At 46.3% G+C, this 15,201-nt stretch overlaps 1 protein-coding gene across 1 annotated transcript in view; it reads right to left on the reverse strand.

The window, feature by feature from the left end:
• Window positions 1–11,641: 11,641 nt before the first annotated feature.
• Window positions 11,642–15,201, reverse strand: part of LOC124610845 (lipopolysaccharide-induced tumor necrosis factor-alpha factor homolog) — a 70,302-nt gene continuing 66,742 nt past the window's right edge. Inside the window, exon 4 of the mRNA XM_047140194.1 lies at window positions 11,642–12,972. Within this exon, the coding sequence (XP_046996150.1) occupies window positions 12,801–12,972 (172 nt within the window). The 3' untranslated portion in view covers window positions 11,642–12,800. The remainder of the gene's footprint in view (window positions 12,973–15,201) is intronic.

A 15,201-nucleotide genomic window follows, 5' to 3' on the forward strand; every position in this document is an offset into this window, starting at 1 on the left:
ACAACTTTACGTGCTTCCAGTCTTCCTTGTTGGTTGATTGAAGGTTTGAAGCCGTCGATCGAGGAGGTGGCGACAGTCACTCATTGTCGGCCGTCGCTGTTGCAGAAGCTGGATGTTGGCGCGCCGTCTTCTCAACACGGTCACCAGACGAAACGGGCTCTTGATTTGCGCCAGCTAATGCTTCCCGTCCGCGACACCATGTCAGAAACTATCATCGCAAGTCGAGCGCAATTACATGCTGCCAAACCCCGAAAGCGCGGCAACTCGCGGGAGCTTCACACCACACACTCGCTCCACTCGCTACCCCAGCCAGACTCCCTCTGCCCGCGCTCCACGCGGCAGAGTTAACACTACCAAAGATCCTACACACTTTGATTCTTCACACGACCCATCGATGTAATCGTTCGATAGCAGTTTTCCCCAGGCAAGACCCAGCGTAAAAATACAAATAATATTTACGAAACAAACCAATAATACATCGACATAAGTGCATAAATATATATATACAAACAGTAAAACAATTACAATATATAAAGAGACAGAAATGTCATATCTTGAGGTAACAAAACAAGGAAAAAAATAATAGTACAATAGATGGAAATAGGAGGATATGCATTTCCGGCGTTACGGTAGCATTGTATGAACACTGGTGTATAGCTTCAAATGGAGTGGCAGCTTACAAGTTGCTAGATGAAACAGGCAGTAAAGGTATCCAGAAATAACAAGTAAAGTCTATGGTAACAGTGGGAGTGGGCTACTTAACTACTGTTTAGTAGGCACACTCAGTCCGTTCTTGGCTGAGTTCTTTCCCAGTAAACCAGGCCAAGTAAACAGCAATGAATTTTGTACAAAAGTGGAGTGTCATATCCCATTTTTTATTAGTCCATATGGGTTGCGATAGCAAAAAAGCTCACTGTCGAAAACGAGATGGAAAGGACGGAGAGATATGGAACAGGAGAGAGATGTAAGAGGGAATACAACAATCCCTTTGTAGTAGTTGGAAAGCAGGATGGCTCAGATTAGTATTAGATACTATACAACTGAATAAATAATAAGAGAAACTGACTATCCTGAAAACATAGACGGACTGCTTCGTAAGTATGAGTGTACTTGGTTCATGTTATCAGTCGATCTTATATGTTGGATTCTGTCAAGTGCCACTGGCTGTTGTTTCTAGGAAGTACATTGCGTTTCTATATAGTGGTAGATACTACCGCCGAAGATTTGTTCCTTTCGGATCAAACATTTCTGTAGCTCAATTTATTCGAGCCTTAGACTTCGTGTTAGGGCTTGGATAAATGTCAGTCTATTCATCTTTCTGAAGACAATCATGCAAAAACACACCTTTCATTATTTACGTCATATACTATAACATACACTCCTGGAAATTGAAATAAGAACACCGTGAGCCGGCCGAAGTGGCCGTGCGGTTAAAGGCGCTGCAGTCTGGAACCGCAAGACCGCTACGGTCGCAGGTTCGAATCCTGCCTCGGGCATGGATGTTTGTGATGTCCTTAGGTTAGTTAGGTTTAACTAGTTCTAAGTTCTAGGGGACTAATGACCTCAGCAGTTGAGTCCCATAGTGCTCAGAGCCATTTTTGAAGAACACCGTGAATTCATTGTCCCAGGAAGGGGAAACTTTATTGACACATTCCTGGGGTCAGATACATCACATGATCACACTGACAGAACCACAGGCACATAGACACGGGCAACAGAGCATGCACAATGTCGGCACTAGTACAGTGTATATCCACCTTTCGCAGCAATGCAGGCTGCTATTCTCCCATGGAGACGATCGTAGAGATGCTGGATGTAGTCCTGTGGAACGGCTTGCCATGCCATTTCCACCTGGCGCCTCAGTTGGACCAGCGTTCGTGCTGGACGTGCAGACCGCGTGAGACGACGCTTCATCCAGTCCCAAACATGCTCAATGGGGGACAGATCCGGAGATCTTGCTGGCCAGGGTAGTTGACTTACACCTTCTAGAGCACGTTGGGTGGTACGGGATACATGCGGACGTGCATTGTCCTGTTGGAACAGCAAGTTCCGTTGCCGGTCTAGGAGTGGTAGAACGATGGGTTCGATGACGGTTTGGATGTACCGTGCACTATTCAGTGTCCCCTCGACGATCACCAGTGGTGTACGGCCAGTGTAGGAGATCGCTCCCCACACCATGATGCCGGGTGTTGGCCCTGTGTACCTCGGTCGTATGCAGTCCTGATTGTGGCACTCACCTGCACGGCGCCAAACACGCATACGACCATCATTGGCACCAAGGCAGAAGCGACTCTCATCGCTGAAGACGACACGTCTCCATTCGTCCCTCCATTCACGCCTGTCGCGACACCACTGGAGGCGGGCTGCACGATGTTGGGGCGTGAGCGGAAGACGGCCTAACGGTGTGCGGGACCGTAGCCCAGCTTCATGGAGACGGTTGCGAATGGTCCTCGCCGATACCCCAGGAGCAACAGTGTCCCTAATTTGCTGGGAAGTGGCGGTGCGGTCCCCTACGGCACTGCGTAGGATCCTACGGTCTTGGCGTGCATCCGTGCGTCGCCGCGGTCCGGTCCCAGGTCGACGGGCACGTGCACCTTCCGCCGACCACTGGCGACAACATCGATGTACTGTGGAGACCTCACGCCCCACGTGTTGAGCAATTCGGCGGTACGTCCACCCGGCCTCCCGCATGCCCACTATACGCCCTCGCTCAAAGTCCGTCAACTGCACATACAGTTCACGTCCACGGTGTCGCGGCATGCTACCAGTGTTAAAAGACTGCGATGGAGCTCCGTATGCCACGGCAAACTGGCTGACACTGACGGCGGCGGTGCACAAATGCTGCGCAGCTAGCGCCATTCGACGGCCAACACCGCGGTTCCTGGTGTGTCCGCTGTGCCGTGCGTGTGATCATTGCTTGTACAGCCCTCTCGCAGTGTCCGGAGCAAGTATGGTGGGTCTGACACACCGGTGTCAATGTGTTCTTTTTTCCATGTATTTACAGAGTTTGGCTTGGCTCTGAGCACTATGGGACTTAACGTCTGAGGTCATCAGTCCCCTATAAGTTAGAACTACTTAAACCTAACTAACCTAAGGACATCACACACATCCATGCCCGAAGCAGGATTCGAACCTGCGACCGTAGCGGTCACGCGGTTCCAGACTGTAGTGCCTAGAACCGCTCGGCCACCCCGGCTGCCTTTTACATTCTTCAGTGGGTTTTCTCGTACTATCCACATTTCGAGAATACAGTATGTGTGATATTTTTGTGTTTCATAATGACTTAACATCTATAATAATACATCTGCTTGGATATCAAGCATAAAAATCACTCCAGCTCCAAGTTGTAAATTACAGTAAACTTTTAGTGTGTGATTGAGTAGAGTTGTTTCCCCGTTGGAAAATGTAACAAAGCCACAGATGTTTGGTCGAGTGTTTCGTGTTTAGTACTGCTTTTGATCTGTAAGGGCGAGTCAAATGAAAACTGTGCAGGTGGAAAAAAGTAAGTAAACTGTTTATTATTTCAAAAGAAATCGCCTTAACTGTTAATACATTTATACCACCGTAAGACAAGACGGTCAGTGCCGTCGTGGAAAAGTCTCTGCAGGTGCCTACAGAGGTAAGCGTGCACGCCGTCGTCGGAAGCAAATCGACGGCCACGAATTTCTCCCTTCAGTGCTCCAAAAATATGGAAATCGCACTGAAGAGATAGAGACTGTATGCAGGATGTGTAATGACTTTGCAGCGAATCTTCTGCAAAGTAGTCGATACAACCTGTCAACAAGTAGCCCATAAACATCTTGCCAATTTTGTCTCGACTACGCTGTAGAACTTTCGCTAGGAAGCTTTTACACATGATACATACCCTACCTATCTCTCCTCATCTTTTTGGAGACCTGAAGGAAAAATGCATGGCTGTCGATTTACTTCGAGTGTAGAGGAGCGTGCCTGGGTACAGTCATTGTACCGTAGGCAACTGCAAACATTTTGACCTGAAGTCACAGACCGTGTTGTCTCACAGTGGGACAAATGTATTAACAGCTACGACAATTACTTTTGAAATAATGAACAGTTTACATATATGTTTTCCATTTGTCTTGTTTTTATTTGACTACAACGTACACGCAGAGTATTTGTAACTGTAATGCGATTTTTGAGCTGTTATTTTGCCACATTTTGCATTTTATAAAACTATTAACTGTGGGGATGTAGGAATACTATGATTAAGTTAAAGGATGTCATCTTATATTTAAAAGTGACCTCATCTGATTATTAATTTGGTATTGAATAATTGCAGTTACGCCAAACTGAGTTAGGTTGCAGTTTAATTTTTTTATGCGATTTCCCTCTCTCCTCATAATCTGATTACAAACCATTAGGAACACAGTCAGACATCTTGAAATTACGGGGGGTGAGAGCGTGCAGCATTTGACCTCGTTGCGTGAACTGCGCCACTAACATTTGGCGTCAGAAGAGCATGAAGTAGGACTGTTGATATTTTTAAAAACATAAGAAAGTATCATTATCGGCCCTCGATATATCGAAAAGAAGTATCGACATATTAGTATACTGACGGAAAAAATATTGACGTGCCTGCCTATAAAAATATCGGCTCCACATTCTAAATATACTGCCAGCTCTAGAGCTGTATATTTAAGTATTGTGTTATTATTAGATATTCTGTGCATCAGAAAGCTAGCAGCCCGCCTGTCCCCCTTAGAGCAAGAGCTGAAAGGAAAACGATATACGTTCACGCTTGGCGATAACCACTTTGCTATCAATAGTAACTGTATGTATGTGGCACAGTAAAAGGTGTCCGATGGGTCCATCGTTCGGTTTCGTCACCTATCGGATTTTTCCGGAACACTTGATGTCGACTTCCCTATTTTTTTTTTTTTTTTCATTTCTGCCAACGCCAGTGACCTAGCAGTTGTAGTGCCAAAATCACATGGTGAAGCTAAACGTTGCAGTTTCTGCTGGCAGCGCCGAGCGGTGTTTACGTCAGCATTTCCCCTCACACGTGTCCGCCCAACGCAAACACCAATCTTGTCATTCATATTTTTATTGATTATTTTCAGCAACTGTTTTTGAAGAATGCCGACGTGAAGAAAAAGCACGCTAGTTACGTTAAAAATCGATTCTTAACGCCACTGGTGTGCAGCTTCTTCACATCGGAAATCTTGTTATTGCATTAGCCCCCCCCTCCTCCCCCCCTCCCACCCCCCCGGTGCAAGTTGACTACTACTTCTTTCTTCTTTTGTGCCACATACACTTGCTTCACATAGTCGACGTGAAAGATTGGACGTCATGAAAGTTCAAAAAGTACGAAGTAAAATTATGTTCATATATATATATATATATAGCCTCACCGGCCATTTGACCATCTTCTTCTGTGCGGATACACAAACAGTGCCCGAACTCTTACGGGAACCGGCGGTAAAGCCGCGAATAATGAGTATGATGGGCAGGGGCACTATAAATGTAGTGCGGGACAATAAGTTGCGGCGTGTCAGAGATAAGTCCCTGCAGTCGCACTATTCTCTATGTCCTCGGTGGCTCAGATGGATAGAGCGTCTGCCATGTTAGCAGGAGATCCCGGCTTCGAGTCTCGATCGGGGGACACATTTGCAACTGCCACCGTTGACTCATATCAACGCCTGTATGCAGCTAAGGGTATTAATTACATTGTAAAATTATGATCCATTGCAATTCCAAACGGACAACTTCAAATACAACCCCTGACAATGAAGTTCGCTGAATGAAGTCAGAACGTTCGATCGGGCAACGCTGGCGACTCGCAACGCTGCACCTGCAAAGCGGCCGTGTTGACAACCTGCCGCCACCGTAGTTGGAAAATTGGAAATTTGTGGTAAGATCTTATGGGACCAAACTACTTAGGTCATCCGTCCTTAACTTACACACTACTTAATCTAACTTACGCTATGGACCACACACACACTCCCATGTTCGAGGGAGGACTCGAACCTCCGACGAGGGGAGCCGCAGGGACCGTGACAAGGTGCCTAAGACCACGCGGCTAGCCCGCGCGGCCCATCGTAGTTCACTTGAGCATCGAGTGAGTTCCGTGTTAGACCTGTTCGACGAAGTGCTTCTTTAGTGTTTTGGTTCTGAACTGAGAACAGGACAATGAACGAGCAAAGGATCAATTTAACATTTTGTTTTAAGCTTGGCAAGCCACCAAAAGAAACGCATGCAATGCTGGTACATGTTTATGGGGATCAAGCACTGTCAAAAAATGGTTCAAATGGCTCTGAGCACTATGGGACTTAACATCTGAGATCATCAGTCCCTTAGAACTTAGAACTACTTAAACCTAACTATCCTAAGGACATCACACACATCCATGCCCGAGGCAGGATTCGAACCTGCTACCGTAGAGGTCGCGCGGTTCCAGACTGAAGCGCCTAGGACCGCTCGGCCACACCGGCCGGCCAAGCACTGTCCATGAAGTGGGTGCATGAGTGGTTGGCCCGTTTTCGAGGAGACCGGGAAAGCGTTTCTGACAATCCCTGTAGCGGACGATCGGCGACCGCCGTCAGTGACGACAACATTGGGAGAGTGAGGACATTAATCACGAACGACAGTCGATTAACTGTGCGCATGACAGCGGACGAACTGCAAATGAATCGTAAATCGGTGCGACAAATCCTTACCCAGGAGTTAGGGGAGAGGAAAAAGTGTTGTCGTCTTGTGCCGCATCACTTGACTGACGATCAGAAGCAGGCACATTTTTAAAGGCTTCAGAGGATTTTGTCGAAACGATGGATGCGACACCCAACTTCTTGATTTGTATTGTGACTGAGTATGAAACCTGGTGTCTCCGGTACGACCCTGAAACGAAATGGCGAAGCATGGAATGGCGTTCTCCAACAAAAATCACGCATCAAAAGGATGCTCATCACCTTTTTCGATAGTCAAGGCATTATCCACGAGGAATTTCTACCTGCGGGAACGACGCTGAACGCTGCGCGGTACGTTGAAATTTTGACCCGTTTCATGCAATGTCTACGCAGGGTACGAGACCCGTATGGTTCAAATGGTTCAAATGGCTCTGAGCACTATGGGACTTAACATGTGAGGTCATCAGTCCCCTAGAACTTAGAACTACTTAAACCTAACTAACCTAAGGACATCACACACATCCATGCCCGAGGCAGGATTCGAACCTGCGACCGTAGCGGACGCGCGGTTCCAGACTGTAGCGCCTAGAACCGCTCGGCCACTCCGGCCGGCTGGACCCCCGTAAGCTCAACAAGGTTCCTGGTTGTTAGTTCATGACAACCTCGCCCACACACAGCCAATATCGGCAAACAGTTCCTGGCAAAAGAAGGGTGTGGTGCAACTTGAACATCCACCATACTCGCCGGATCTCAATCCTCCAGACTTCTTCCTACTTGTGTTCCCTCGACTCAAACTCGCTTTGAAAGGAAAGAGATTTGAGGATGTTCCTGACATCCAACGAACCATCCCAAAGGAAGCCTTCGTACAAGTTTCCAGGACATGTATTGCATAGTTATGGGAGGTGACTATTTCGAAGGAGAGTAAGGTAACTGTAGTTAATCGTTCATCTACGTTAATGTTACAGAGCTTTTCACCGAACTGTATTTTCAGAGGTTGTATTTACGAAAACTGTGGAAAAATATAAACTAAAAATATCGGCTATCGATATTGCCGTTTTCATATCGATATATTGATATTATCAGGGGAAAAATATTGCGGATATATATAGATACTTTTTTGGAAAAACTGTCGATATACCGATATTTTATCAACAGCCGTAGCGTAAAGACGATCGGCTGCCTTGTTGTGGTGGCCACCTCTGCTGTGGATGACAGCGTCCCAGTGGTCCTTAGTGCGAAGCGCAAGAGCGCGCCCACCTTGCTGGTAGAAGACGGCTGCAGTGCATTGGATGCGACCCGCCGTCTCCTGAGGAGGACTGCACCTGCTACTGCAGTGAGCCCGGAAGACCCGCTGCACTGTGGCACTAAGTCCGGAGGGCGGACTTAGTACTGCAAGCTGATACTGCGACAGAGACTCGAACTCGTGACTGCTGCTGGCGGCTCTGTCTGCCATGCCCCCCCCCCACCCACCACTTTCCGGTAGACTACTTGGCTGAAAATCAATCTGCTACGAAAATGCGAGGTATTTATACTCGGTAGCAGCGCACCTGTTATGCCACTCCGCCACCCCCTAGTCATGTTAATGGCATCATCACAGATCCCTATTGGTGGAGAAATTTCCTTACCAGTGCTGGGAGGTTTCGCTCAGCGAGCTTGAGCAGTCTCGCACTAATTCACCAGCTCCCAGCTCTGTTGCTGTAACTGAAATAATGAAACAGTACACTCGCCAGCTAGCAGCAGCTGTTGCCATACCCCTCCACATTTTCTCACCACAGCCAATAAAATGGAAGTGGCATTATACTGGGGAGCCCTTTATGCTAAATTTGAACAGTTCTTTGCAAACTGAAACATCAAGGAAGAGCCAGAAAAGTGGTACTGGTCATTACAGCAAGTCAGTCTCTGGCAACCTAACGTTAACTAAGTAGCCTGCCCAAAACCGTGAAAATGAGCGCTGTTAGGTTGGCTACGAGAAATAGGACTCTGTGCTCAGTTGGCTGTTTTCCTCGAAACCTGAAGTTTCAACTAGCCGCCACAACAAAGAATTCTGCCTCGCTGTTGAGACTGTTAAACTGATTGCTACAGGCAACACGAGATCAGTAAAAGATTGGCAGTTAACTGGACGAACAAAAATAATCTTGAATAAAATGTTATCGGGTTTCCAACCGCGTCAATTGCTTAAAACTATAATCTTGTTGCTGGCTAGTTGGGAAAATGAGATCATCCAGAATTACGATGGCTATTCGTAGCTGAGATAGCATTTGGAGCACTTACCCCCCACCCCCGTGCAGCGCTAAGGTAATAGGCAAACCATGTTCCAACAGAAGACATTATTCCTTTTTTTTTTTTTTGTGCTCAGTCATGTATTTCATTTCTTCATTTTGAAAGCGTATTCTGATTACTTGTATGGTTTTCAAAAAATGTTCAAATGTGTGTGAAATCGTATGGGATTTAACTGCTAAGGTCATCAGTCCCTAACCTTACACACTACTTAACCTAAATTATCCTAAGGACAGACACACACACACCCATGCCCGAGGGAGGACTCGATCCTCCGCCGTGACCAGCCGCACAGTCCATGACTGCAGCGCCCCAGACCGCTCGTGTGGTTTTCGTCACTGTCTGACCAGTGTCTTCCTATCCAGTAATAATTGTGTTCTATCTAAACATTTTTGCTATGTAGTTCTTAGCCTCATTGTTCAATCATCTGAGCTTCATTATTAATGTAGTTTTGGGTCTGTAACCGAGTTTGCAGTAGATATCCGCAGTTGATATCCGTTTGACCTATGGCAGCGCCATCTAGCGGGCCAACCATAGCGCCATCTGGTTTCCCCCTTCAAGCTAGACAAGTTTCGTTCTTTGTAGTTTGTTGATTTGACACCTATTTCGTGAGATATTTGGCCCGGTCACGATTAATGGACCACCATATATATATATATATATATATATATATATATATATATATATATATATATATATATGTGTGTGTGTGTGTGTGTGTGTGTGTGTGTGTGTGTTTGTGTGTATTTATTCTATGTGCAGCGAAAATATTTTAGGACAATAGTGTTAATCTTTGTAGATAATACCAATAAAGTTGTGTACCACAGTTAAGAAACAAGTGTAGGGTTCACGCAGAGAATTTTTCATGTATTTTGTTGGAAAATACGATCTGCAAATTACAGTTCACAGAATGACGTAAAATACTTGGTTCTGTTAAAAGCATGCAAAGATCACACGACCGTTGACTCATGCAGCTTGTCCAGGAACTGCAGCCTGCTTTGACGGAGCAGTCTTCGATGAGTTGTTGTTCTGGAGCTGCTGGGTGACGTTTGATGACGACTCGCTGTCGGCCTGCTGCACACGACGTAGCCTGGCGGAGGAGGCCAACGAAGGTTTATATGTGCTTGGTTAACATTTATGGAATGGAACAGAGTTTCAGGGATAGCTTTCAATACATTCACTTGGTATTTGATTCGTAGTCTGGGATAATTACACTATCGGCCATTAAAATTGCTACACCAAGGAGAAATGCAGATGATAAACGGGTATTCACTGGACAAATATATTATACTAGAAGTGACATGTGATTACATTTTCAAGCAAATTTGGGTGCATAGATCCTGAGAAATCAGTACTCACAACAACCACCTCTGGCCGTAATAACGGCCTTGATACGCCTGGGCATTGAGTCAAACAGAGCTTGGATGGCGTGTACAGGTACAGCTGCCCATGCACCTTCAACACGGTACCACAGTTCATCAAGAGTAGTGACTGGCGTATTGTGACGAGCAAGTTGTTCGGCCACCATTGACCAGACGTTTCCAATTCGTGAGAGATCTGGAGAATGTGCTGGCCAGGGCAGCCGTCGAACATTTTCTGTATCCAGAAAGGCCCGTACAGGACCTGCAACGTGCGGTCGTTCATTATCCTGCTGAAATGTAGGGTTTTGCAGGGATCGAATGAAGGGTAGAGCCACGGGTCGTAACAAATCTGAAATGTAACGTCCACTGTTCAAAGTGCCGTCAATGGGAACAAGAGGTGACCGAGGCGTGTAACCAATGGCACCCCATACCATCACCCCAGGTGATACGCCAGTATGGAGATGACGAATACACGCTTCCAATGTGCGTTCACCGCGATGTCACCAAACACGGAGGCGACCATCATGATGCTGTAAACAGAACCTGGATTCATCCTAAAAAATGACGTTTTACCATTCGTGCACCCAGGTTCGTCGTTGAGTACACCATTGCAGGTGCTACTGTCTGTGATGCAGCTTCAAGGGTAACCGCAGCCATGGTCTCCGAGCTGATAGTCCATGCTGCTGCAAACGTCGTCGAACTGTTCGTGCAGATGGTTGTTGTCTTGCCAACGTCCGCATCTCTTGACTCAGGGATCGAGACGTGGCTGCTCGATCCGTAACTGCCATGTGGATAAGATGCCTGTCATCTCGACTGCTAGTGATACGAGGCCGTTTGGATCCAGCACGGCGTTCCTTATTACCCTCCTGAAACCACCGATTCCATATTCTGCTAACAGTAATTGCATCTCGACCAACGCGAGCAGAAATGTCGCGATACGATAAACCGCAATCGCGATAGGCTACAAACCGACCTTTATCAAATTCGGAAACATGATGGTACGCCCTCCTTACACGAGGCATCACAACAACGTTTCACCAGGCAACGCCGGTCAACTGCTGTTCGTGTATGAGATTTCGGTTGGAAACTTTCCTCATGTCAGCACGTTGTAGGTGTCGCCACCGGCTCCAACCTTGTGTGAATGCTCTGAACAGCTAATCATTTGCATATCACAGCATCTTCTTCCTGTCGGTTAAATTTCGCGTCTGTAGCACGTCATCGCCGTGGTGTAGCAATTTTAATGGCCAGTAATGTAAAACCATTTCAAGGGGTATGTGCAACAGATACCAATTTCTTTTGATGAATGACGATTACGAAAACCCAAAGGTATTGTATGGGAAAATGATTAATAAAATCAATAAATTCACCTAAAATATAGCATTTTACTTAAACCTGAGCAGCTGTTTACAAAATTTGCAAAACATATCACAGTCTTGAAACAGGCTGTCGTTAGAACTGTCCCAAGCAAGGTGCAGTGAGGACGATCTGTTCACGCTCTTATGCGTCAAGAAAACATTGTTCACAGAGACATATTTACTATTCACAAACACAAAATTGCCTTCGCAGGGCGCTGGTTGCTCAGTCAGCCTTATGGAGTGTGGGCCCTGTCACCAGTAGCAGCAGGCACACACCTACCCAGGAAGTGGAGAAGTATAGTCATAAGCAGATTGACCAAAGTCTTTATTAGCAAGTTCAAACATACGGTAGATACGATAGGCAATTATATCTCTATCATTAAAACTTTCAAGTCCAGGTACACTAGAAACTCCGCTACCACCCCTCACAATGGCGACAGTGAACTATCCATTTCCATGTGAGAATGTGTCGTTAATATCCAAACTAATATTAAGTGAACATCCAAGGAATACACTAGGTCCATCGACGAGAGCGTGGGCTGCAACACTCTTCACTGGAATACGATTGTCCTTGTCCCCAGATGTTGTAGTAAGTTCGATGTTTTCTATATTTTCGTAAACTGTTGTACGACGACGACGTCGATATCTCCTGTAAGGCATGTTGGCGGCGTTCAATGCAGTTGCCTGTGCAGCAGCAAGACACAGAGTGAGCGTAGCCATGGTCCCCAATTAGGCGACGGGGGCCGGCGGCATCAGTGTCCACTGCAGCAATTGCGCAAGCAGCAACAGTGGCTCCCCCTCGTGCCAGCACATGACGAACAGCTTCTTGGCTCCACTGGTGAAGCCTTAAGCAGGCCAGCAGGTTTAAGGCAGTCTCTGCATCCCGCAGCTCACCAAGCGATAGAAAAGTACGTAAATATTCAAACGTTATAAGTCAAATGACATTTTTCAGTCTTTTATTTCTTGTCTTGCATTACACAGTGGAACACGTATTGGTAAACTTAGAAAAAGAAAATGTGCAACTGTACTAACATAACATGTTTGGCTCTTCGGCGATTTGATGGTTATAAAATGAAGTAAATCTTCACTGTTAGTTCAAAGCATCACATAGGTGGAGTTTATACTCGGGGTGGTTAGTTCAGCTCACAGCTGGACTCTTTGGACAGCTATTTCTCGTAAGCCCCAATGAAAGCTTTACAGCTGGGGCAGTAGTGTTGCCTCACTTCATGGGTATCCTTATAGCTGCACTCACAGTCGGGGCAACAGCAGGAGTCGACGGAGTGGTCATGATGGTCGCTTTCAAACCATAGAAACAGCATACAGCAACAGCAGCAGCACCTAAGATAAAAGAAAAATCTTAAATTGTGAAGTGAAATGTCATGAGGGATAAGTGCCTGCTGTTTGTGTCATGTATTTTGGTTAAGCAGTCAGTCGCCAGGATATACAACGATTATTACATGACAGTATTGGGGCAAGGGTGATAATACGGCAAAGTACCATTATCCAATATGGCGGAGATGACATCTACATCTACATCTACATCTACATCCATACTCCGCAAGCCACCTGACGGTGTGTGGCGGAGTGTACCCTGAGTACTTCTATCGGTTCTCCCTTCTATTCCAGTCTCGTACTGTTCGTGGAAAGAAGGATTGTCTGTATGCTTCTGTGTGGACTCTAATCTCTCTGATTTTATCCTCATGGTCTCTTCGCGAGATATACGTAGGAGGGAGCAATATACTGCTGGACTCTTCGGTAAAGGTATGTTCTCGAAACTTTAACATAAGCCCATACCGAGCTACTGAGCGTCTCTCCTGCAGAGTCTTCCACTGGAGTTTATCTATCATCTCCGTAACGCTTTTGCGATTACTAAATGATCCTGTAACGAAGCGCGCTGCTCTCCGTTGGATCTTCTCTATCTCTTCTATCAACCCTATCTGGTACGGATCCCACACCGCTGAGCAGTATTCAAGCAGTGGGCGTAATCCACGATGGCGGCGAACACATCATCCAAGATGGCGGCTTTTGGCGGAAGTTTGAATTTTGGCGGGAAGATAGGTCATTTCAGCTACCTCCAGTAACCTAACCCCTCATGACCTGTCCAAATAACGCACAGCACAGCCTACAGACCCGCTCACAAAATAATGCAACAGACACAAAAACAACACGCACAAGCACCCTCCGCCACCCCCAGTAAACTAGACCATACAGAAGGCTACAGGCATTCCCAGCAAAGTGACGCGCCCGTCAGCTGTCAAACCACGCAGCGTTGCCTTCAAGCATGAGGCGGTGACATCCCTTTCATACTTGATACAGGAGAAGTTCCTCTAGAAATATTTGTTCATGTAGACACCGTTGCTGACGCGACCTGGCGGGAGCGCAGATGCTCCAGGGGCGAACGCGTTGTCACAGACGCGACGCGCCCACCCGACGCAGGTGAAAGTTGTTTCTATTTCCGAGTATACAGTCAATGTTATACCAATGTCACGAAACTCCAAGGCACGCTCATACCGGTCTCATACGCGAAATGCCTCTGGGCAGCAAGTGTCTTTAACATTGATGACAGAGTTGCACAGGGTGCATTGTTACTAGTGTAACTGAGAGATGCGTCTAACCATGCTTAGCTGCTCAGTGTGACTAATGCAATGCCACGAAGTGCGTGCGTGTAGCTACAAACCCTTGCAAGTGCATCTAACAAGGTTCTCAATCTTATACTGATGTCACATGATTAGGTAAAAATAAGAACCGAGTCGACCTCATGGAAATTGTATAGTGGCACAGAAATCGTTAACACTCGCTTTCTTGATGGCTTACATTGTGCGCATGGAAATTCTTGCACTAACAGAACCTGTTTACGAAAATAACGCAGAATAAGGTCGAATGCAGTCTTCCTCATGGACCTAACATGGTACCCCGTCCATCACGTGTTACCCTTCCTGCTTTCAACACACACAAACTCTCCCTCTGTTATGTAGAGGCTCCTATATCCCAGCACAGAGGATGTGAATGAATCGAGCATTATGATTGGCTCTTATCGAATTTACCCGCCGAATTACTGATGCTGCCGGTTTGGAAGCACCATCCGCCATTTTTCCGTCTGCAGACGAGACTTTCAGCGGTTATTTTACACAGATCATCATATTGCACCGGCAATTAAATCTTACACACTACCATACATATTGCCAAATGCGGAAAGACTCTTACTTGTTTTCACTGCTCTCCCACTGAGGAGATGAGCTTGAATATTAGAACATGAAACATATCTCCAACCCAGCAATATATCACCGTATCCCATGTCGATGTAGTAAACATACAATTCGTATCCTGCACCAAACAAAATCATACCTTTTACAGCATTCATACATATACCACGAAGATGGACAGTACAATATATATACTCCTCTCTGCACTACATACTTTCCCACAGCCGATGATCACAAGTCATCCACCACCCACGTGCGACCAGGGCACGTACAACGGACTGAAGTCGCTCTCAGATCTGTTCTACAAATTCGGGATTGTTTCTCCTCGGCACAAACATGTTACTGTTTCTGCTCCGAACCAGCT

This window comes from Schistocerca americana, chromosome 1, assembly GCF_021461395.2.
Source record: "Schistocerca americana isolate TAMUIC-IGC-003095 chromosome 1, iqSchAmer2.1, whole genome shotgun sequence".
NCBI lineage: Eukaryota > Metazoa > Arthropoda > Insecta > Orthoptera > Acrididae > Schistocerca > Schistocerca americana.